The 24,878-nt window shown below is 42.6% G+C and overlaps 2 protein-coding genes across 3 annotated transcripts in view; one reads left to right on the plus strand and one right to left on the minus strand.

Annotated features, from left to right (window-relative positions):
- The first annotated feature begins 897 nt into the window (after nt 1-897).
- Nucleotides 898-7,620, plus strand: LOC119495605 (leucine-rich glioma-inactivated protein 1-like). The gene is made up of 8 exons (XM_037782255.1): nt 898-1,722; nt 2,064-2,135; nt 2,755-2,826; nt 2,922-2,993; nt 4,847-4,918; nt 5,319-5,488; nt 5,579-5,743; nt 5,888-7,620. Exons 1-8 carry the CDS (start codon nt 1,529-1,531, stop codon nt 6,703-6,705), a joined length of 1,635 nt encoding a protein of 544 aa, XP_037638183.1. The 5' UTR covers nt 898-1,528; the 3' UTR covers nt 6,706-7,620.
- Nucleotides 7,621-8,069: 449 nt separating this feature from the next.
- LOC119495603 (serine/threonine-protein kinase MARK1-like) overlaps nt 8,070-24,878 on the minus strand; it is a 34,356-nt gene continuing 17,547 nt past the window's right edge. The window contains exons 4-18 of one of the 2 annotated variants that reach the window (XM_037782253.1): nt 20,094-20,142; nt 19,543-19,608; nt 19,171-19,241; nt 17,740-17,796; nt 17,362-17,598; nt 15,047-15,166; nt 14,317-14,416; nt 14,103-14,215; nt 13,803-14,007; nt 12,906-13,087; nt 12,397-12,488; nt 12,119-12,259; nt 11,735-11,986; nt 9,629-9,673; nt 8,070-9,544 (exon numbers count right to left, since the gene is read on the minus strand). In XM_037782253.1, coding sequence (XP_037638181.1) covers nt 9,199-9,544; nt 9,629-9,673; nt 11,735-11,986; nt 12,119-12,259; nt 12,397-12,488; nt 12,906-13,087; nt 13,803-14,007; nt 14,103-14,215; nt 14,317-14,416; nt 15,047-15,166; nt 17,362-17,598; nt 17,740-17,796; nt 19,171-19,241; nt 19,543-19,608; nt 20,094-20,142 — 2,076 coding nt within the window. In that variant the 3' untranslated portion in view covers nt 8,070-9,198. The remainder of the gene's footprint in view (nt 9,545-9,628; nt 9,674-11,734; nt 11,987-12,118; nt 12,260-12,396; nt 12,489-12,905; nt 13,088-13,802; nt 14,008-14,102; nt 14,216-14,316; nt 14,417-15,046; nt 15,167-17,361; nt 17,599-17,739; nt 17,797-19,170; nt 19,242-19,542; nt 19,609-20,093; nt 20,143-24,878) is intronic. The other variant, XM_037782254.1, reaches the window with a different exon arrangement.

The raw sequence follows: 24,878 nt of genomic DNA on the forward strand, positions 1-24,878 counted from the left end.
GCCAGGCATTGTGAATAAACATATTAATCTTACCTTACACTCTGGAGGGATCTGCATTGCGAAATTAAAATGGTGAATAAGAAGACCTTATAGGGCCCCCCCATGCCATGTCACTGGCACAGCAGTGCAATAGAATAGGATAGAATAGAATAGAATAGAGACTTTATTGTCATTGTCATGGAAAACAACGAAAAACAGTTTAGCAGCTCTTGGCAGTAAAAGCAAACATTAAAAGCAATCATAAAAACATTCAAATCAAAATATAAACAAATAAATGGATCATAAAGTGCAATAAAACTGTGAAGGAAATTTTTTAACAGCAATAAAACAGGAAAAAAAAAGGAATGTGGTGCAGAAAATGTGAGCAAAAAACCCTGTCCTTTGTCTGTGAGGGGCCTGGGTTGGGGGGGATGGGATGGGGTCCATTTGAACAGATGCTAGGCTGACAGGAGGGCTTCCCATCACCCCTCCATCACTGGGCAGCATCATTCTGCATCCACCAGTCACCATGGAAACCACATGGAAACCAGGAAATAAATGTGCAAAAAAAAAAATGATGTTGGAGCAAAACACCAGGTTATAATGGCAATAACAACACAATCAGAATCAGAATGGTGTTTATTGCCAGGTGTAAGAGGTATACACTAGGAATTTGCTTTGGTTTTGTTGGTGCAAGTTAAACAGTATAATAACAAAAGAATAGATAAAAACGTTAGAATAAAATAAGAATAAAAAAATTTAAATTCTACCAATATACAATATACAAAATAAGCTATAAACAAAATATAATGGTGTTAATGTGGCAGTCTAGTGGAGCACATACTGAGCCAATACCACAGCTATAATATCCCACCATGATAGAGAGCCCGTCTGCGTCTGCGTCTGCGCCACAGGCAGCAATCCGCTGGCTCATGTGTCAGGGGCTTCATCTTCTTTCTCCCGCTGATTCACCAAAAATGTGCACCATTCCGCTGCGTGCAGCTACTGGGCGGACTCCTCCGGGCCACGGAGAGGAGTGAGAGGAGTGTGTCGTTTTGCTGAACTCATAGGCGTGGTTTTTTCAGATGGAGATGGAGATGCTCCTCCGTCTGCTCCCGCTGGGATCCCCACCTGCCCTGCTGATCCTCCTCACACCGCGTCTGTCACCGCGCCAGATGCTCTCTTCCCGAGCTTGAACCACAACTACAGCTACGAATTTGATTATATTTTTTTGTCACAGTGGATATCGAGGGGGTGTGTAGTGTAATTACAGCGCAGTGGACGTACAGTGGTAAGGTTTAATCACCTCCGGAGCGAGAGGGGGCGGCGGCGGCGGCGGCGACGCACGGACGGACGCGCGGCAGATAAAATAGGAGCGAACAGCGCGTCACTTGGCGGAGATCGCGCGTCGCTTGGCCTCCAGGCAGCGGCAGCGGCAGAAGCGGCAGCAGCAGCAGTGGAGGAGGAACCACAAGAGGAGACCCTGGTTCATGTGTAGGGCTGTGGCTGTTCGACGCGCAGGTCGTGCCCGCAGCGTTTGGTCGCAAGGATGGAAAACACACGCAAGAGATCTCCTGCATGGCTGTGCGCACTCGTAGTGTTGTCTGTTTTGTGTCTCGTGGTGGACAGCAAGAGAGCCAGACAGCCTCGATGTCCCCCATCATGTACATGTACCAAAGATAACGCGTTGTGCGAGAGCGCAGGACTGATCCCTCGCAGCTTTCCCCCCGATGTCATATCACTGTAAGTCCTATTTATTATTATTATTATAAAGAATTCCTAACCAGTGCTTTCCATTGCAGAGATTTCACCAAAAAAAACACACACTGCTGGTTTCTGTGCTGTAATAATAATGATAATAATAATAATGTCATATCACTGTAAGTCATATTTATTATTAGTATTATTATCATTGCATAGAGAATTCCTTTATAACCAGTGCTTTTCCATTGCAGAGACTTCACAAAAACACATACTGCTGGTTTCTGTGCTGTAATATCCAAGAAACAGACTGGAATAACTGAGCTTTAAAGCTAACCAGTGTGTCTGTGTGTCTGTGTGTCCTCCCCCTCCTTCTCCAACAGATCATTCGTCAAGTCTGAATTCACCGAAATCCCGAAAGAGAGCTTCATCCACACGCCTGCCCTGCATCTCCTGTGAGAAACCTCTCTGGAGCTTTTTGTCCCTCAGTCTTTGTTGCATGCTGTCAGTCCCCAGTGAGGTGATCAACGCCATGTTTAATGTCCAACACACATCTCCCCACTGATGCTACTCACTCACATTTGGCTGTAATAGAATGGATGTTGTTGTTGTTGTTGCCTATTGGTTGGAATGGGGAGCTATAAAACAATCGTCATTTTGGAGAAAATGATCTTTCTGAATGATTTGCCTTTTCATATTAGGGTAAGAATCTCTGCTGTGCATTCATCCAAGTCTTTGCCTTAACATGTATTTGTGCATATTGTGAATCAGACCTCGCTTCAGAAGGAGATTTATTGATGGGGAATCCCTCCTTTTGAAGAGGGAATCCCCCCTCACTCTTGTCTCATGAGGTGGAGTATTGACTGAGTCATCACGTCCTTCAACACAAACATGAAAGGCTGCAGGAATCCTGATAGTGCATTGATTATTGTCTCTGATGTATTTGGGTTACTGTTGAGAAGAAAGGATGGGGGTTTTCTGTCACATTTAGCTGCTATAATGTGGGACACGAGCTTGTTTTGGTATCCGATGTGTGAGCAGGAATAGTGAAATATTACGGATGTCTCTGCTCAGCCTCTTCACAGCCAACAACCTGGAATCCATAAACGAGGACGCTTTCCTTGGTCTTCCTCATCTGGAGTATCTGTGAGTATAGATGACACACAAGTTTATAAGCTGTTTCTAAAATGAGAAGATTGTCTCCCTTCTCATGCATTTATTATTATAACATCTTTTTTCAGGTTCATCGAAAACAACCAAATCAAGTCGATTTCACCGCATGCTTTCCGTGGACTGAAAACCCTAGTGCATCTGTAAGTATATACTATATTTCTTACTTCCTGCGCAAAAGAAATAGAGCTATTGTTCTTCAAAAAATAGTACAATGATGCAATTTCTGTGTGATTTTAATATAAAATCTTGTCACCGATGGTCTCTTTGTATCAGAGTGAATGTAAAGGAGTTTTCTTCTGTTTCGTTTTGTATCAGTAGAGAGTGTTGCAATCTGTCTGCAGGTGCCAGAACAGGCCAGAACAGTTCCAGTGAAATGCTGACAAAGTTTATTACACAATATTTATTGCCACACAGTCATCTCTGAGACACTGTGCAGCTGTTGACATGATTGTGAAGCCAATCCCGTCACCTTCACTGTCCAACTTAAAGAGAACCTGTTGTGCTCATTTTCAGGTTCATACTTGTCTTTTGGGTTTCTACTAGAACATGTTTACATGATTTAATGTTCAAAAAATGCTTTATTTTTCTCATACCCGACTGTGCTGCAGCATCTCTTTTCACCCTCTGTCTGAAACGCTCTGTTTGAGCTCCTCCCCCTCCTCCCTCCAAAAAAACCCAGTCTGCTCTGATTGGCACACTGTTGTGGTTGGTCAGCTGAACCAAACTCTTCGGACTCTGCTCCAGCTCTACTCTAACTAGTTTTGTTTGAGGGCATGCCAAACTAGCCATTATGCAATGTGTTACTTGGTGACATCACCTTGTTACGGAAGAAAGGGGCTACAGGGTTGCAATAACCGCAATATTGCAATTCTGCACTTTTGACAAGCCAACTGCATGGGATGGCAAACAATCGCCACAACCGCTTTGTTCACACTTTTTCTTTTTAAATTCTTTGCAATGGTGCGACATATATTTCGCTTATATTCAGAGCAAGAACTCTAACTTGTGCGGACATTTTGTTTCTGCGGATATTCCGTATCGTAGCAACCAGATGCAAGCAAAGTGTCTGCTGAAAAAAACCCTGCTGCCCTTCATTGCCCTACTGTGTTCTGCAAAAGTATTAGTTTTAAAACGGTTATCTTTTTTATTTAAAAAGCAACAATATACCCCAAAATAGCCTAACAATAAAGCTTATTTATACAGCACTAAAATCAGGATAAATTAAATAATTTGCAAAAAACAAATTGGCAATAATACCGCTGTTGAGCCAATCGTTATCACCACAGGGGAAATTCCTTAATTGCGACAGCTCTACTTTGAGCTTTGTAACTTTGCAGACCTTTTGCATGCACAAAAACACTATATAACACACTAAAGGAAAGGGAAAACGCACAAAAGCATAATAGGTCCCCTTAAATGAAGCTTAGACGCCTAAGGTCCTTTATATATACATTTTGATATAGATTTAGTGAGGTAGGTAAGTCAAATCTCTTCAATTCTTTATTGATTATAGCAAAACATCACCAAGATTTAGCCACACTAAAACCAAGATATCTGTTGAGCACAAACACAAGACGATGTCATGATATTTAAGACAAAGCATTGAGAAAATGAAGAAAATAAAATACAACAGTCAACCCCAACAGAGAGATGTACTTTTTTCCCTTTTTTTGTAGCAGAGAGAGCCATAAAACGGCTGAGGAGGCAGCTCTAAAAATAGCTTAATGTTTCCTCAAACTCACAATAAGCAATGTTCCTGCCTTCTGTCTCCAGGGTGGCAAAATGTGCCCGAGCTCTTTAACAGATATCTTTATATTCCTCTGCAACAAAACACTGCGTACATCCAGAGTTCTTCTTACAAATGAACGTACAAACAGTAGAACATTTGCATTTAACAGTATGAAGAGGGAAGGGTGGGGGGAGGTCCATTGAATAGACGATGAAACAAGAACAATAAGCGTTTTCTATCTGAATGGTTTTTCCTCTTTTCCAGGAGTCTGGCCTACAATAATCTGGAGACTCTGCCCAAAGATTTGTTCAAGGGTCTTGAGGCCTTGACGAAAGTGTAAGTGTGAATTTCAATCCTGCATTTTCTGGAAACAAAGAGATAAATCACATACTGTAGCATTATATAACTAAAAGTATAATGCATGCTATCGTGGACAATGAGTTCGTCTATATATAGAGCTCTGTATCATTACTCCTCTTCAGCCAAAGGCTTGAAAAATGTGTGGGTGGTGCTTTTAGCGCCATTAAAATTACATGCGGCAGTGAGGAAGAGAGATAGTTTGCAATCTATCACCTGCTGAAGATGTCCGGTTCTCCTTTGCAGTCTCCTCTTGATGTTAATGAGACCACAGAGTGAAGTTGTGAGGGCCAGAGAGCAAAGACAGCAGTCACACACTTCAAATCCATTCAAAAAGCTGAGAGCATTACTGTTGGAAGTTTGTTTTTTTTCTCCTCAGAGATTTGCGAGGGAACCAGTTCACCTGTGACTGTAAGCTGAAGTGGTTGGTGGAGTGGATATTCAGCACCAACGCCACAGTGGATCAGATTTACTGCAAAGGCCCGGCCTCACAGCTGGACAAGAAGATCAACGATCTGGTGTCGCAGTCCTTCGACTGCATCACCACAGGTGGAGAACAGAAAAATCCTTGCAACGATCACAGCTTCTCCTGACTTTTTTCACAGTGTTATTTGAAGCTTGTTTTTGTTTCTCTCACAGAGTTCGCTTCCTACCAGTCCCTGAAGTTTGAGTCCATATCCGTGGAGGCTTTCTCCTTCGGGAATGACCAGTACGTGGTGTTTGCCCAACCCTTCATAGGGAAATGCAGCTTTCTAGAGTGGGATCACGTGGAGATGGTCTTCAGAAACTTTGACGACATTGACAGTAAGTAGGAGTCATTTCAAATGTGATGTCATGTGGTTGTGACGCGTGTGATGTGTGTGGTTGAGTGAGCTGTGTGAGTCTAAAAGGAGCCACTAGATGGAGACATGCATCTAAGACAAACTTGGTCTTGTCTGTCTCCTCCAGGCACATCCACAGTGATCTGCAAACCTCTAGTCATCGACAACCAGCTCTTTGTCATTGTGGCTCAGCTGTTTGGCGGCTCGCACATCTACAAGCGTGACGTCTCTGCCAACAAATTCATCAAGCTCCAAGGCATCGACATCCTCAAGATCCGCAAACCCAACGACGTGGAGACGTTCCGCATCGACGGAGAGTCCTTCTTTGTCATAGCGGACAGCTCCAAGGCCGGCTCTACAACCATCTACAAGTGGAACGGCAACGGCTTCTATTCTCACCAGTCGCTCCACCCGTGGTACCGCGACACCGACGTGGAGTACATGGAGATCTCCTCCAAACCCCACTTGATTCTGTCCAGCAGCTCCCAGAGGCCGGTGATCTACCAGTGGAACAAGAGCACCAAGCTGTTCGACAGACGCACCGACATCCCAGAGATGGAGGACGTGTACGCCGTGAAGCACTTTCAGGTCAAGTCCGACCTCTTCATCTGTCTGACGCGCTTCATCGGCGACTCCAAAGTGATGCGCTGGGACGGGGCCCTCTTTAGAGAGTTGCAGACGGTGCCCTCCCGCGGCTCCATGGTGTTCCAGCCCTTCTCCGTGGGCAGCTGGCAGTACGCCATCCTGGGCAGCGATTACTCGTTCACACAGGTGTACCGCTGGGATGCCAAGAAGGGCGAGTTTGTCCATTTCCAGGAGGTGAACATCCAGGCGCCGAGGGCCTTCTCTCCAGTCTCCATAGACAACAGGCAGTTCCTGCTGGCCTCCAGTTTCAAAGGGAAAACTCAGATTTATGAGCACCTGGTCATCGATCTGAGCAACTGATTGTTTTCTTGACTGGTTGTTTGGTTATTTGAGCGGTTTCTGTCGCAGCAGATCCAGACAACAACAGTCAGGTGATCCTAACTTGAGCAAGGCAGGCATTACTCTTCTTCTTTTTTTTAAATCTTCCATTGAAATCAGTGCATGATACAAGACAAAAGCATGCATCTCAACCATATTTGGCTGAGATGCATGCTGAGTTCAATGCATGCACCTCAAGTTAGGATTAGACCCAATATGTTGTCAAGACATTAATGCATGACCAGGGCCTCACACAGGTCGTCCCATCCTGATGAATGCATCATCCACGCTCATTAATCCATTAAATCTCGCCAGTGGGTTCTTTTTTGTGTGTGTGTTCAGCTTTTCATGTGACTCAGCAATGTTTATACATTTGTAATCTCATATATTTATCTACAGAAAGTGATATTGAAATGGTACTTTTTAACCTATTAACTGAACAAATCTGCCAAAATGAAATGTTTACATTTTTCTGTCTTTCCACTTGTACGCTAAAAGATTTGTAAATGAAGCTTTTGTAAGTTTAAGAGGGACCACAACGCCAGTTAGATACATATTTGTTAAGGAGAATGATTTAAAATTATGTTTATAATTTGGAAAATAACAGAAATGTGTGAGAATCTACCTGTAAATCCTTACATTTTTATCGTCAATAGTTTGTATAATGTTTAAAGTATTGAAAATGACTTTTCATAAGCAGTATGGAAAACCGTTTGGGCACACACAGGAACTATTTTCACACACTTGAAGGACCTGAAATGAAAAACTGAGGATATTGTTCATAATGCTTTACCTTTGACTAATGCAAAATACATCAATTGTGTCATGATTAGAATTATGTTATTGACTAATATCATGCTATTTAGAGTCAATAAAGGTTTACATTATTAACTGTTACATTTCATCTGAGCTCTCTGATGGCACCGTGTAGCATGACGTTGCTTCAGTGTGGAACCAGTCGTCAAAGCAAAACAACGCGCACTAACACATCTACTTCACTGCTTGAGGGAAATTGTCGTCTTGAAGTTAGTCGTGTAACTATGGATTCAGATCTGAGAAATAAAATAAAAATAAATTACAAACAAATAAAATCCTTTTTATTTTCTCCGACAAAGTGCACGCCTCAATTCTACAAAGCAGCACATTACAATGTAATGGAATAAATACAATAAAATCAGCTGAATTAAAAAAAAAGAAAAAAAAAAGAAAGAAAAACACAAGCAAGGAGATACACAAGTACCTGCACAATCACACTGGTGGCAGGACTAAATCGGGCTCTTTAGAAAGGCTCCGCGAGACCAACACTGCTTCTTTCACGGTGATTGTTTTCATTCTTTTCATGCATCTTCAGTCCTTTAGATAAAAGATGTCCCGTCCTCCGCTTTCTAAAGTAAACCAATTTAAAACCCTGCTTTTTTTTTTTGTAATTGAGGACTACCAAACTAACATGAAAGAAACACAGGTGCATACTCTCATGTTCATACACATCACCCTGGAAAACTTGTGCAATTGCAGCAGGATCTCCGAATCGCCGACCTACTGCTGAGAGAAAATAAAGTGAACACATTTTCAGTTTTAACTGAGGTTACTACTCAAGTCTATGTGGTGCAACTTAGTGTTTTTTTCCATAGGCAAATAAAACAGAACATAAAAGGCAAGGGAGCACATCCCTTAATACTCCACAAAATAATTTAGTGCTCTTTAAATAAAATTAAAAACACTATTTTCATATGGTGGCTCTTTAAAAAAAACAAAAAAAAAACGAATAAAAAACAAAAAGTCACAGACCGAAAGGATAATGCTTTAAGAGACATCAATTATATTAGGAAAAAACTGAAATCCCATGAAAAAAAAGACAGTATTGACAATAAAATTCTGTACAGAACGCAAAAAATCAATATACAATACAGTACCTGCAGATGTTATGCATACAGTACAATTCTCTTTTTACATGGTTTTAGTATGGGCTCCAGCCTGCTCTATATACTGACTTAACACAGGTGGAAAAGCGGCTATTTTAGCTTTCAGTAATTTTGATGGTTATTCAGCGAGGAGAGTAGATCTCGTAGTAGGCGTTTAGAAAAAGAGATTGAAAACATTATTGCAGGATGGTCATCTTCAGTTGCATACTGCATGTGTTACATGAATGTGTGCTATGACGAGGAGCAGCGGGCTGATGAGAGAGACTGAGGGGCCGGACGGAAGAAAAAAAAGATGGGGGTGGGGGGTTAGCTGTTTTTGCTATCTCTCCGTCACAGAGGTTAAACCTTGCGTTGTCTCTCTGATCCACTACCCTGTACAGTACATTCGTGGCCAGTATTGCACGTTACCAGCCGAGTCCACCCTGATTTCTGCGAGGTGAGGACCTTCAGTGCTGAATTGTGTAGTGTTGTCCTTTTAAGTCAACACTAATCCAGTGATGAGATGAGACTGCGATCAGAGCTCGCCGAAGACCGACTGGGACTCCATCTGCCGTCACAGTTTGAGCTCGTTGGCAATTTTGCAGGCGATATTCTTAAAGGCGATGGACGTGCCCGATATCCTCTTGAAGCGCACGCCGTTGAGCGAGAGGCGGGGCAGCTTGCACACCTCCATCTCCCACTGGACCAGGTTGTCCTGGCGGGCGTCGCCGTGGACGCAGAAGAGCAGGAAGCGTTCGCGCTGCTCATAATCGCAGCTGTTGGCGTCCAGGACCTTTCGGATCTCCCTCATCATCTCGGCGGGCTCCATGGAGGACGTGGTCTTCATGCTCCAGGTGAAGCGGAGCGAGCGGGGCTTGGAGTCCCGACCGCCGTCCTCCTTGGTGTCGCCCGACACACTTCTAGAACAACAGAAGTGGAGAGAGGCGTTGAAGGAGGCGGAGGTTGGTTACAGGCTTTCTATGAAATCTCAATCAAATTCTCACCTTGGTGTGTCTGTCCTGGCACTGGCCTCTCCCTCACTAGGCACCCTGAAATAAACCAGGGATACACAGTTAGCCCCACGAGCTGATGTCAACACGAACTCCCCCACCCTCTACCAACACCACCCCCATCATCACTGGACACAGAGAGGGGTGTCGGGCATCATGCCAGGAAAGAATCCACACTCCTGGGTATCAGGGGTTCAGCACACAATGAGGTGACCGTGACTTCTTGATGCACAAACTGTCGTCGTCCCCTTTACAATACCCAAATGCATCATCCCGTCTACTGTACACTACCTTTCCTTATTCCCCACTGATCTGTAAGGAGTGGAGAAGTAGTGGTTCTAAATCTTTGATTCGACCTCAATAATATGCCTGATCTTTCCCCTTAAGCTCAGCGTGAAGACGGGGGAGAGTAAGGAGAGGAAAGCCAGCAGATACCGTGGCTTGGCTTAGTACAGGAAAAGCTGGCGAGCCGTGAGGTTTGTTCTTGAGGCAGTGGACACAAGGGAAAAGGAGATACACGGCATAACAAGGGTGTCAGTAGGCAAGGGTGTGGTGTAGTGGGCAAATACGTAAGGGGTTTAGGAAACACGGGCCAAGGTCATAGTGGACAGTTTGGTTTTTTTTGGACAGGGGGGACAGGTGCAGCAAGCGTTGTGTTCTCCTACCTCCGGGTCGACCTGAAAGACAGAGCTCTATGCGGGGAGAGAAGGAGAGAAAGCTGTGAGCCTCTACCAGATGGGCCAGCGTGAAGGTGACACAAGGAGCTAACTGCTGTATGCATGATGTGGTCCTGTCCTTTGCTTGTCATATTGACAGCAAAGGGTAACTGTGTGGACGTATAATAAGCACTAAGGACTGGGAGTAGATCAGAGAGTGTGTCTGTACTTAAGAGGCACGGAGGCTGTGTGATGCTTTCTGTTTTCACTGCTGAAAAAGTTTACGTAAAACCATCTGAACACACATACTCCTTAAATCTCTTTGGTTTTATCTGTTTTTAATACCTATAAATCGATGGGAGATTTTGATGGTACTTTACTTGAGTATTTCTATTTTATGCTACTTTATACTTCCACTCCCACTATATCTTGGAGGGAAATATTGTATTTTCTACATTTATTTGACAACTTTAGTTACAAGTTACTTTTAAGATGAAGATTTTACACGATGAATAATATAACATGCTTTTAAAATACACATTGTTAAAGACTAAACCAGTGGTTTCCAACCTTTTTGACTTCTGACGTCTTACAAAAAGCAGTTTGTGTAGTTGGGATCACATTTCAGATGTCTATGAGTTGTTAACAGCTCCACCAAATAGTAACTTCTCTCATGGTTTCATGTGAGAGGATGTGAAGTCCAAAAAATAAAAAATAAATGTTTTTTCCTTTTTTCTCTTCCATTAATCATCTCACAAACCCTCAGATATATCCGGTGTCCCTGTATATAAAGTAGTTTGAACTAGCTCGGTCTTCAGCAGCTAAAACAGTAACACACTCATGTCATACAGCATATAATATTATATCAGTCAGAGGGACCAAACCAGTTCTTTTACTTTAATACTTTAACTACATTTTGCTTATGTACTTTTACTTAAGTACGATTTTCATGCAGGACTTTTATTGAAATGAAGTATTATTACATTGTTGTACAGTATTGGTACTTTTACTTAAGTAGGGGGTCTGAATACTTCTTCCACCACTGTTAGAAGCCCAGCATCAGCCATTTATAGCCATTAACCAGTCACTTTGTCCAGTACTTTGGTTTATGACTAAATACCTGCAAAACAATTCCCATCAGCCTCAGCTGTACTTTGTGCTAATTAGCAAACATTAGCAATGCTAACACGCTAAACTGCAAGTGGCACTGGTATTATTATACCTGCTATACATCAGTGTGTTAGCATTATTGTGATAAACAGCATGCAGATACAAAAAACGACATCCATGAGTTTGTCTAAGTAGCAAAAGGTGAAGCACTCATAAATGCCAATCTTTTGGATTTTTATTCCTGTGGTTTTTGTGAGAGCTAAGACTTCCCTGCCAAAGGGAAGTCTACAAGCAGGTGTAACTGTCAGGTGCAAGCAGAGGAAAGTTCACTGACCTGCGGACAAACTTGGAGGTGATCTTGCCGATGATCCCAGTGGAGGTGCCCCTGCGTTGCTGGGCGAGAGCCCCCGTGTCGTGGGACAACGTGGGCGACGCCGGGGGGCCGTTGTAGGTGGCGCTGCGCCGGTCTCTGAGCTGAGCTCCGTGGAAGGTGCTGCGACTAGTGGTGCCGCGGGGGAAGCGGTTCTTCTCTGGGGTGCTAATACTGTGTGCAGACGGAGAGGTGGAGGGACCCCGTGGAGAGGGGCTGCAACATAAACGTTATTGGAGAAATGTGTCAAATGATTTGCATGCTCTCTAATTTAGAAGTAAATCATAATATCAGCATCACTATCTTCGCCACAGTTATTGCAGATGACCAGGTGATCAGGCTGCTCACCTGGCTTTTAGCTCCGTGTTGTCGTCGATGGGGGGCAGTGTGCTCTTTGAAGGATGCCCTGACGACGACATGGACTTGGTGTGGCGAGGTCGCGTAGTGCTCATTGCAGTCGATGAGGTGCTCCCTGATACCTCGGTTAAACTGGGGACCAAGGATAAAGATATTTCAAACAAAACTTGGTCATTTGTACAACGGGAGGGTTTGTATTATGAGACTGAAAAACACAGATAGCATGGAGGGCTAGATCTCACCCGGCAGTTAACTGCGAGTGTGTTTACCTGCTGTCTTTGCCGTTGGGAATCGCTGAATAGCGGTCAGTAGAGGATCGTTCACACACATACGTGTTCCTGCGAGTCATTGATCCATTGGTCTGTTTGTGGAAAGAGAGAACAAAAAAGTAGGGCTGTCAAAGTTAACACTTCAACGCAAATTTGTTTTGACACCACTAATTTCTTTAACGCAACTTGAGATTTTTAGGTTTTAGTGGGCTCAGTTTTAAAGCTAGAGTGAAGATACTGGCATCATATGAAACTAGAAAGGAATCCATTGGTATCAACCATGTCATACTAGCTTGTCACGGTGAGGCTAAATAAATAAAGCTCCAATCTTACACTGATTTTGTCAAGGAATTGGTCATGGTCATTTTCAAAGGCGTCCCTTGACCTCTGACCTCAGGATATGTGAATAAAAATGGGTTCTATGTTATATTTTTGACATTATAGACCTGCCTGTACCTATTTGTTTATGTGCATGTGTTGTATGTGTGTTGTGTCCCCCACTTCCTCACCCCGACAGCACTTGTAGTTTTCTTTCTTTCCTGCACCCCCAGTGGTGAGGCGGGAACGTCTCCTTTCGAGGTGCTGAGCTCCAGCCGGCGCGCTCCGTCCCACTCCTCCCTGTGGTCACTTTCCACACTCAGGGCCTGGCCACGCTTCGTGTACGACACTGCCGGGGGCACAGACGGACCGACTAGGAGAGACACACATATGAGAATGTACTTACAAACTTTCCCCTGGACACATATCACAATTACAGCTCCAATATCAGGAATTGCCAGACAAAAAAGAACAAACAAGGACACTGCCTTCGTTACAATAGCGTCAAGCAAAGCCACTCAAAGCCAAGATTTAGACATCGTCCAATCTATGGAATACAACACCCTGCACCAACACATTGTTTAATAAGTCATACAGCTACAGAAGCCAAGGTGAGCAGGTATAAAGCCAAGCTGTTCCCTCCTCATGCTTTGAGGTGCTGTTCCTCAGGGAGCCGCAAGAAGGCAGCCAGCCAGCAGATGGCGCCAGACACAATGGCCCCACATGACATAGGAGGAAGCTGCTACACAACCAGTGCAGTGTTGAGGTTGAGTCACTGATTTGTACATTTGAATAGACTGATTATGAAAATAAACATTAAGCAAACAAACAACCTAGTGTAGGTTTGATTTACACCTTTTTCTTTCACAATAACAGTTGAAATGTGCTTTATACATCATTCCCAAGAGGAAAGCTTTGCTTTTCTAAAGTGTTTTTTTTAAGCTATTTAAGAGCGCCAATGGAGTTGGTGGAGCTCTAGTGCCTTGCTCAGAGGCACTGGCCAATGCTCAGTGACTGAGAGCAACTTCCCCCTACGTAGCATGCAGCCAGCAGCACTCTCAGAGCCGGGAAGGATGAGGTTACTTTACTTGGCTTCTCTACGACACCACCACCACCACCACCACCATCATCATCCCCACCATGATCACTGTAGCGACGCTGCTTCTGATTGGCTGAGATGCTGCGCGTGACCTTGGGATGAGCGGGCGAAATGCTGGAGCTGTTGTTGATGTCACTGGTCGGTCGCTGTCGCTGGCCCAGGACGCTGTTGGTCAGAGGTTCGCTCCCCTCAAACTGAACAGAGACACAGGATGAGGGATATGGTCGTGTGACTTAGTGCATTAACTACTGGTGATGATGTCAAGATGATGCGAGTCGAACAAACTGACCTCCGGAGCTTTTCTTCCCAGCAGCAGGTAGGTGGCCATGACGTCATCGTACTTCGTGCTCTGTAGAGACTCTGTGATCTCATCTTTAGGGAAGCCCATGGTCACCATGAGCTCTGATGGCAAATAGAAGTCAACGTGAATCACATTATATAGTCAGTATACTGGACATGATATAAAGAATGACATCAACACACACACACACTCTCAGACATACCTATTCTGGATGAATCAGTGAAGTCCGCCTCTGGCTCGATGTGAGGTTTTAGCTCCTCCTCCTCGTGACCCACATTCATCCAATGGTCTTTCATGATTTGCTAACAAAGAAACAAGACAATTACAGCTCATGTATATCCAGTACAATGTGTTCAACTACAATTCCAGATAATTAATCATGACTCACGTCTCTTAATAATTATGCAACATGACAGTTAAGCGCAAGGCAAACGGGGCAACAGACAGATGAGAAATTAATGACTTCTTTATGAAATCAGCTGGGGCTGAACAACAGCGTGATCAATTGTTATTATTGGTGGAGAAATCTTTACTATCGAACTTCCGCCTTGTTCTGAGTGCAGGGGTAGTATTGATGCTGGACAGACTGAGTGTGAATTGAACTGACAACTGTATATTGTTTGCAAAGGAGAAACAAGCTACAACCATCCCTTATTATGTGGATGCAGTTAAAGTACAACACAATTAATAAAGAAATTCCCTTTAGCTTTATCATTTCTGAACGCTTTCATCAAAGAATTATGTAAGACCATTCTGGTCAAAGCGTTCTGTTGGTTGATAATTAACAACAGCAGCGATTATGTTGCTTTCAGATGACGCACAACGATCGTGCTCCAAATCGTTAGGACCGTCTGTTCGGCTGCTGTGCAAAACACTTCTGAAGGGGAGAGCAGATAACTGTGAAGATGCAACGACGCAAACGGCAGTAATACCTCCAAACTGCCTCGTTTGACAGGGTTGAGCACGAGCAGCTTCTTCAGCAGGTTTTCACAGTCTGTGGACATGTAGAAAGGAATACGGTACTTTCCCCGCAGGACCCTCTCCCTCAGCTCCTGCACACCAAGACAGACATGAAACCAAAATGAGAAATTAGCAGCAAAAACTCGCAACAAAAGAGCAGCATTCATTTGGCAAAGTGAAGTCGGTCGGGATCGCGGGTCTCAGAGGGTTAATGTTTGTAGTGTACAGTGATTTTATCAGAGCTTTTTTATACCAAAAAAAACTGCCTGCCAGGGCTGAAAACAAAAGCTTGTGGATAAAAAATAAAACAATGAGCTGAAAGGCACTTAAAAAGCTCTCTGTCGGTTCACCACCACGAGCAACCGCTTTCACATTTAACAGTCATATGATCTATTGTTAATATAAAAGTATTGATTACTGCAGCTTTTTAAAAAAGGCTACACTCAGCCTACTCTACTTTTTTCTTGACCTGCTGGATACACTGCTGCTTCAAAAAATATTCCAAAACTGTTGCATTATTAAAGCAGGGTGGATGAATCTCTACAAAGTCTCACTCCAAACAATAGACACAGAAAGGAAACACCACTCTTTAGTTGGTTACTCAAGTAACCCAGTTCTGTGTTTAAACATCCTAACTCGCTAGTTAGAATAGAGAGTTCATAACCCCCTTATAAGAAACCAAGACGGATAGAAGATAGCGGGCTGTAGCACTTAATTTTGCACTCGTCATTTACTTTGGCCTTCGCTGTCTACGCAAATTCAAACTCAAACAGAATTATTCATATATTTTGATTAATAAAAAATGTCTCAGAGAAGCATTTGTTATTACTTTTTACTACTGGGACCTTCAATTCCCTTTCCCTCGCTACTGAGGCAGCTGCGTCCTTTCATGCTCTGTTTTGGAGGACATATTAAAGGTCTCAGTGTGCTTCAAATGAGCTCGAACGATGTGTCATCTAAATATGTCTAAAAGCACACGTGCTTATACCAAAAAGCCTGCCGTCACAGAGAGGGGCAGAAACACAGCATACTTTCAGTCTCTCCTCAAAGGCATTTGCGGTGTTGTTCACAAGCAGTTAATTGTGTGAAATTCAAACCCAGCCTAAGTTCACACTAAAGTGGTCTTGATTGTCAGGTTGCCTGTCGGAAAGGTTTCAGACAATGTTAAAGGAGCAATATGTAGCACTGACAGCTAGCGTTTTAAAACGGGTACAGCAGTCCAAATTCAAAACATTGGAGCTGTGGCCCGTCCGCTCCGCCGGTGTGACTGATAACAGTTAGCGTGTGTTAGCATCATGGCGTTAGCCTCTGGCCAGCAGCAGTAGTCAGAATCACTTCACCGGCTGTGTGTCTCAAATACTCGCTCGGCTTTTCAGGTCGGGTAGAATCTAACGTAAACGTTATCTCTGTTGATCCAGTACGTTTGGATGCTTCCATGGCTGCAGAATGCTGTGTTTGTGTGCTCATTTGTTTCATGTGTGGCAACGGGGTGTTGAAATGGGCAGTGGACGAGATCACACAGATCCAAAACAAAAACAGACGTTCTTGACCGAAATGGAAATTTCAAAGGAGAACATACTGGCTGTAGCGTTGTTGTCAGAGAAGCCAGTATTTCAATTTAGCATGTTTCCTTAATCTCTGATGACATATCATGGTCGTTTAATAATTTACTACAGTAAATATATTACACATTGGTCCTTTAGGGTACAATCAAATTTGTCGTCTGTTAAAAAAAACACAACTCTGCAATTAACCCCTGAAAAAGGTCTCTGATGTGGGTAATAAATAAATATCGAGTGATCACAAACTGTAAACAGAATATAAATACTGTTTGTTGTCTGGTAATGTAAAGTACTAAACCTACACTTGGTGATGAAACTATAAAAATACTTTCCCCATTTCCAAACACATCAGCATCAGTGAATCTACTGTCAGACCGAGCACATCCACTTAGTCAAAGTTGAATAAAAGTGAACTCCGACCTGGATTGGGATCACACCAAAATAAGAAACGCATGCTTGGATTTCAACTTCAATTCAAGTGAATGCGAGACGGACCGAACATTTGCAAGACGGAAGTGTAACGTGACCATACCTTAAGGCGATTTGACAACCACTTCATTTGAAGCATACTGAGCCCTTTATCACCCTTTATGGTGAAAAGCATTGATTTCAGAAGGTACAGTATCTAACGTAAACAACTTTGCAAGACAGTTTTAAAGCAATACATTCTTCTATCAGTGTAAACATAACCAGTGATACATCCCAGAACCAGAGCATGTTCACACCTTTAGATTCTGTCCGTCAAAGGGCAGCGATCCGCTGACCAGCGTATAGAGGATGACCCCGAGGCTCCAGACGTCCACCTCTGGTCCATCGTACTTCTTTCCCTGGAAGAGTTCTGGAGCAGCGTACGGCGGGGAGCCGCAGAACGTGTCCAGCTTGCTGCCCACAGTGAACTCATTACTGAAGCCAAAGTCGGCTATCTTGATGTTCATATCCGCGTCTAACAACAGGTTCTCTGCCTGAGGTGAGGAGAGATGAGGCAAGTCGTCATGTATCAGCACTGACAGAACATTGAATATAGAGGGTTTTCCCAAGATACATATGCCAGATATGGATATTACTCAGCAGAAATCAGAGAGAGAAAGAGTTCAGATCCTCACCTTTAGATCCCGGTGTACTATCCTCCTCTGGTGACAATACTGCACTGCAGACACAATCTGTAATACAAATACACACGTCTTAGGACATCACAGGTGTACCAAATATTAAGAAAGGAAACTATTTATGTAGCACTTTTCAAAACCAAAAGTTATTCAATTTACTGTCACATATGGCAAAGAAGAGCAGCAAAACCTCTCGTTTGAGAAGCTGAAACCAGAATATTTGGGATTTTTGCTTGAAAAATAACTGAAACGATTAATCGATTATCAAAACAATTGCAGATGTCAGAAAATGGACCAATCAGCGTCCTGTGAGGAGCTACCGCAGCTACTGCAGCTACGGGCTTGGCTTAGGTGTGTGAGACCTGAGACCCAGTGAGACCTTAGTATGGGATGACACAGACAGTCGACTCTTCGTTCTAAACAACAATGACGGCTCCTAAATAGGTTAATGCTTTTTCATGCTAAGTGACTTATTTCTAAGAAACTTATGAGCACGTCTCTGGTAAACACAAGATTTAAAGTGGTGCTTTTGTGTGATTCTTTGCAGAGAAACTCAGTTTTACGGATCTGTTGAATCTATTAAATCAACTAATTGATTAGTCGACAAAATCCTATGCGTTAGTCGACTAAGAATTTCTTTGGCCCAGGACAGCCCTGCAAAATAGATAATCCTCATCGAGCAAACAACCTTAGTCAAAAGTGAAATGAATTCATTATTCAGATTCATTGTCAATGTAGCCGGAGAATTTTGATTATGTCCTCTACATTCAAAAGCTCTGGGGAGCTAACATTTATATTGCATCAAATGTCCCTCACGCCAAAGTCACTGTAATCGTGTGACACACAGCAAGCAGTTGCTCTGACAGTTGACAGTTATGATTTCACCGACATATGCCCGAATAGCATCAATCAAATAGAAAACACACTTTTCTTTGACAGATGCCGCCCACCTGCCTGCTCTCAGCCACACACACACACACACACACACACACACACACACAAATACCTTTCTGAATGTTAATCTATGCGTACTGTGACACAGACAAGCTGCCCACACTGTGTCACACACAGTTCTTCTGAGTCATCTAAGACCATCAATGAGGGATTTTAAATATGAACGGCGTGGATGTGAAAGAACTGGTCTAATTCTGTTCATTCCCAGGGTATAAGTAGGCATGAAAGAGGCTACTGAACTCACAGACTGTCTGTAGATGTCTTATTGCTCCTGCAGCACCACTAGGTGTCAGAGCAGCATTTATAAGGAAGTTGCTCTCAACCCTCCCTTGTTCTCTCAGGCCAAGCTATCTGCGCTCCATCTTTCCTCTGCAGCTGGTGACGAAGCTTGATCTTGGTGCATGCAGTCTTCCCTCTGAAAACAATGAATGGAGTGACGACAGATGTGCGAGCGCTGCGATAATGATGACTCACCTGTCTGAACTTGGCCCTGGCCTCCTTCTCCTTCATTCTGCCATGAGCCACTAGATAGTCAAATACTTCTCCTGGAGCAGAGAGAAGACATATACAATTATCAATCAGATTTTATATTACCTTTATCACAAGAACTAGGGCTACATTAATCATAAAGTCACTATCGCTGTGAGGTGTTTTAGCTAAAAGCATCCAAATGGAATTTGTATATGAATATTAGATTAGAGGCATGACCTCGTGGTATACAGTACTGACAGTGTTTTTGTCCGTATGTGCTTATTAAATTGCTCTAGAACCGATATTATAGAAATAACAAGCAGGAATATTCTCAAGAAATCAACCAAAAAGTCACACATTTAGCATTTCACTCACCCCCACTGGCGTACTCCATCACCAAATAAAGTGTCTTCTCTGTCTCAATCACCTCAAACAATTTCACTGCAGGAGAGATAAGAGATAAAATAAATTAGCTATTTAGAAAAGATTGTTTTTATCAATGGAGGTTCTACTTTGGTGTTAGCTGAGTTTACCAGTCTGGTTAGAGTTCCCTCATTGAATTAAAACTGATATCTGAGTCTGAATAAAGTCTTTAGGAAGCCAATAAGTTCCAAAAGTCAAGCATTTGCATGTGGCTAATGCTACTGTTACGACCTTCAAACTATTGGGGCATACCTCAAGTTTGTAAAAATTTGGTTATGCTCTTACTTTGAAAATAAAAATCAGGAAATGAGAGGATCAAACACAAAAATACAAAAAAAAAAGTGTGAGCTCAGATTACAGAAGAATGATATTTCTTTAATACAAGTAATACTGGTTTATTTTGGTGCTGGCAGTTGGTTTAGTTGCCAATACTAATACAAATGAAATGGGAGTATAATTGCTACGCGGTCGTCAAGCTGCTTCAGGTTCGCGTTTGAACTTACCTATATTTGGATGATTCAGTAGCTTCATTATTCGGACTTCCCTGAAGAGCTGTTGAGACACAGAGGGACATTTAATGCATCCGCAAACATATCGAATGACATTACATGCAGTGACTCTGCCTCTCTGCTGGGAAAGCACTGTCAGAAAATGTTATCAAGCACTGATTAGGGAGCTGAGCGAAGGGGAACTGAGCCAAATAAACTCCAAAGCACCAGAGTGCGTATAGATCTGACACTGGATCACGCTCTGCAGGAACATGAGAGGACCTGAGTATCGTGGGACTACTGTACTGTGTAAAGCAATATGACCGATGCAGTGACAACGTTGCACCTAACCCAGATAAGGACCAGAATCACAAATCCACTGACACGCTGCAGTCCAGCCAGCCGGCCAGCCGGTCATCCAAACTCCCAGTCAGCAGCATCATCATCATCGCACAGCCTGCCACTGCAGAGAAGCAGTACACAGGCTCACAGCCAGTTAGGCATCTGCTGCCTAATGTAATCATCTTAGCATGAACGTGCAAAAAAAAGAGCAGCAAAATCATGTTGATGCTTTAGTCGTGCAGTTCTAGAAAATGAAGCAGAATTTGAGCTCCTGTACAAGATTTATTATGATAAATACATCTCTTTACTGCAGATAGGAGAAGTTTCTAACCAGTGTAGTCTAGTCTAAATCACTAAAAAGAAAAGCTAGGGCGGTCAAAGTTAACGCAATAACAACGTGTTAACGCAAATTAATTTTAACACCACAAATTTCTGTAACGCATAAACGCAAACTTGCGACTTTTAGGTTGTAGCGGGCTCAGTTTTAAAGCTAGAGTGAAGATACTGATATCATATGAAACTGGAAAACCTAAGGAATCCATTGGTACCAACCATGTCACTAGCTTGTCGGTAAATAACGCCCCAAACGTACGCAACATTTTGGTCCCTTGACCTCCGACCTCAAGATATGTGAATGAAAATGGGTTCTATGGGTACCCACGAGTCTCCCCTTTACAGACATGCCCACTTCATGATAATCACATGCAATTTGGGGCAAGTCATAGTCAAGTCAGCACACTGACACACTGACAGCTGTTGTTGCCTGTTGGGCTTGAGTTTGTCATGTTTTGATTTGAGCATATATTTTATGCTAAATGCAGTACCTGTGAGGGTTTCTGGACAATATCTGTCATTGTTTTGTGTTGTTAACTGATTTCCAATAATAAATATATACATATATTTGCATAAAGCAGCATATTTGTCCACTCCCATGTTCAGTACTTGACAAATCTCCCTGTAAAGTACATTTTTAACACATAAAAAATGTGTGATTAATTTGCGATTAATTGCGATTAACTATGAACAATCATGTAATGAATCGCGATTAACTATTTTTTATCAATTGACAGCCCTAGGAAAATCCCATCCTCTAGTCTATGTTCTCCAAGCACCATGTATAGGTTAACAGCTGAGGGTCAGAAAGGAGAGAATTCAGAGTTATAATCATTTAAGACTGTGTCTCCTCTTCACTCTCTGCATGGCTGTTTATGTCAGATGAGCTCCTGCAGCCACTTAGAGGTGCTGTTGAATCATTTACATTCTGCTGATTCCCAGTCGTACTCAGGCAGCATTTGAGTATTCAATTTCAACACTCGCTCGACTGGGATTCAGCATCTATTGCTACCTGAGACAGAACACAGATTTTGCCGTTTGCTGACCACTTTGATAAGGCAAAAAAGGTCCTGAGTGATGCTGCTCTCATCTCCTGTCTATTTTAAAATTGACATTTACACTACATGTCATTATTGAACATGTCAAATTAAAAATGAGAGTGGACACTGTAGTGGTGTGTATTCCAGTGTGTGCGTGCAGCTTTTGTAATGGCCTTTTAGGTCTTACATAAGTGCTGGGATAGTCTATGTTTCTAGGTCATCAAACACAGCCATTATACCAGTGTGAGCAGGCCCGACTCTGTGGGACCTCTCAGCTACAGTCTGGTTCAACAACATGCAGGTACTCTCTCTCTTTCTCTCTCTCTCTCTCTCTCTCTAATTCCTTCCTCTGTTCTCTGTCTCTACTTGCTCTTCTGCCTCTCTCGTTCCTTCTTTCTGACACCTCTCATCTCATTAGACCCAGCACACACATACAGCGAGCTGCTGCAGAGGGCTTAAAGAATAGGGTTTCTACATTTTTCTTGTTGTCACAATATCCCAGAAAAAGACAAGAATAAGAAAAGCAACAAAGATTTTTTTCCCACTAACAAGTATTGTCTGTGCAGCCAAAGCCTGATATAGTTCATTCCTCTGTGCCATAGACCTCCATTGTTGTCCAAACCCGATTAAAAACACATCAGTGAGCCACACTGTTGCACTAGGTGACATCTGCCTTCGTTACAATGAACATGGGTACTGTAGTTCATTTGTGAATCAATCCCACAAGTACTCACTAGAGTAGGGATGTCACAATACCAGAAATGTATTAGTCGACACCAATACCAGTGAAACTCCACGATTCTCAATACCAATTCAATACCACAGTAAAAGACAATCAATCCCATATAATATAACATTGTTAGGATTATAAACAGGTCATAATTCCCTCTCTATTATCTATTTTATATTGCTGTGAAAACATCTCCTTCAAACAACTGGATTTATTCAGGTTTCTTGACAAAAACTACATTTTATAAGATTACATTTGACCACATCATGATAACCTTAGAATTTACCTTCACCTTTTACTGACTAGTGCCTGAACACATCTTAATGTAAATCAATGGCACTTCCCGTGTTGAAATCGGCAGGACAAAAGCTAATAAGCTGTTAGCAGCCGGTAAGCAGCACAGTCCTGAATGGAGCGTAACTAGCTCTCATCCTGCCGATTTCAACATGGATTTGTTTTTCACAATGTATCATTATCAGGGAAAAAATAGGTGTGTCCCCTGGAGGCGTCAATAGTGAGTTTACTGTGTCCCAAACTAATTTTCTATCATCGTCGTTAGTCTCGAGCCCTGACGGTACCGACCGTAGAAAAACAAGTTCCGTCACGTTTTCAGAATTTTAGCATCAACTTGATACCGAAGTCCTCGTGATATCCCTACTTTTGAGCCCCAAATGTGTATTAATCCACAGCTGAAAATAGTCTGCGACAAATGCACAATTTACTCCATTGAGCAACATTTTCTACTATCTACAGTGCGCAGCTGTTTTAGGTCTTTTTCAATTTAAAAAAAATATCTTGAAGAGTTAAACCTTCATTCTTTCATTAGAACCTAAAGTGCCACAGACAGGGTCGGGAAGTCAAAAAGTATTGAGACGTGGAACAAACTGTTCGTTTTGGTCTTTTCATGGGATTTGTAGACAGTAAGACAAATGTAAAATTCCGCCTGCATTATCCTTTATATAAGACTGTCTTCATATAACCTGATGTGTGAACAGGTTCACGGGTAAAATACTCTATATACAAAAAATAATATAGTCATAGTAATAGTATATATATAATATAGTTTGAAGGAACAGAAATCAGTTGTGCTCAACTGCTGACTCCTCTCAATAAGACAGTGCAGTTAATTTTAATAGTATACTGTATGTAATATGCTGCTATATACACACACTAACCATGTACAGTATATTACCAGGCACTATGATTGTATATCTATAGGTTTAGAGTACAGTATAATAATCTCTTTGACTATTTTGTGGTTCTTACATGTGATTTGTCTGCTGTAACTTTGCAATTTCCTTTTGGGATTAACAAAGTAATCCATCTAATAGCCTATTTAAAATTTGACATTTTAAAGGAATGTGCGTGCATGCAGATTTCATAGTTTGAATTTGTTACGGCACCATGTTTTTGTCAACAAAAAATCTTCAATTCCTGAGTGGCTCAGAATAGTTCCTGTGTGGCAAACCCTGCTCCATATTCATCAGCTGCTATGTTGGCCTGAGAGGTTCCCCCATGGTTACGAAGTCAATTAGAGTGGAAGCACACTGACACAATAACCAGAAGATGTCCCGCAGTACACGAGAATAAACACATAAGTCACAGCCTCAGATGTGCAACCGTCCACTCACGTGCTTTAACATGTGACGCATCCGTCAAGACAGGATTTCTTTATTATTCTGATCTGAATGAGTGATGGACTAAAGAGTCAGTGTTGTATCTCTTATCTCATCTCTTATCTCTTCCCCCCTCTGCCCCTCTCCCTCTCTCCCTCTTTCCCTCTCTCTCTCTCGTTTGCGTCACTGCCCTAAAGCCCTTCACATGGGAAGCACGCGTGCAGCCACTTGGAAATAAAAAATTAGAACAAATCTGAGAAGGGCGGTGGAAAACGACGACAACAAACACAGCCCCTGTCAATAAAAGCTCGATAGGGATGTACGCAGCCACCATGGAGGCTGACAGAAGATAATGAGTTTGGGATCTTTGATCCAGTCTGGTATAACTGTAATATCAATAATATCATACAAGGGAGCCACAGCGTGGCATAAAGCAATTTGTAAGGTGGTTCTGGAGAAGGTGAGCGAGTACTGAATATGTGGGCCAACTTCTCTTTGAGGCAAAATGACTCTCTTTCAAACTAAAATGAATCAAAATGGTTGATTTGGATGATGAATCGAGACAGCGATTGAAGAGAAAATGATTACAAGAATAGCTGCAAAAAACAAAATGTGCATCACAAACATGAAAACACACCGTTTCGAATGCGCCCAGATCTCTGTAGTCTGTGCCAGTGACCTACTTCCAGCCACCCAGGGGCACCCAGACTCCCAAACTAGCCTTAATTACAGCAGCGTC

The sequence above is a fragment of the Sebastes umbrosus genome, chromosome 10, assembly GCF_015220745.1.
Source record: "Sebastes umbrosus isolate fSebUmb1 chromosome 10, fSebUmb1.pri, whole genome shotgun sequence".
Taxonomy (NCBI): Eukaryota; Metazoa; Chordata; class Actinopteri; order Perciformes; family Sebastidae; genus Sebastes; species Sebastes umbrosus.

Coding starts and splice junctions, on each gene's coding strand:
- LOC119495605 (XM_037782255.1), top strand. CDS start 1,529: ATGGAAAACACACGCAAGAGATCTCCTGCATGGCTGTGCGCACTCGTA. Junction 2,136..2,754: donor ACGCCTGCCCTGCATCTCCT/GTGAGAAACCTC, acceptor GTCTCTGCTCAG/CCTCTTCACAGCCAACAACC. Junction 5,489..5,578: donor CTTCGACTGCATCACCACAG/GTGGAGAACAGA, acceptor TTTCTCTCACAG/AGTTCGCTTCCTACCAGTCC.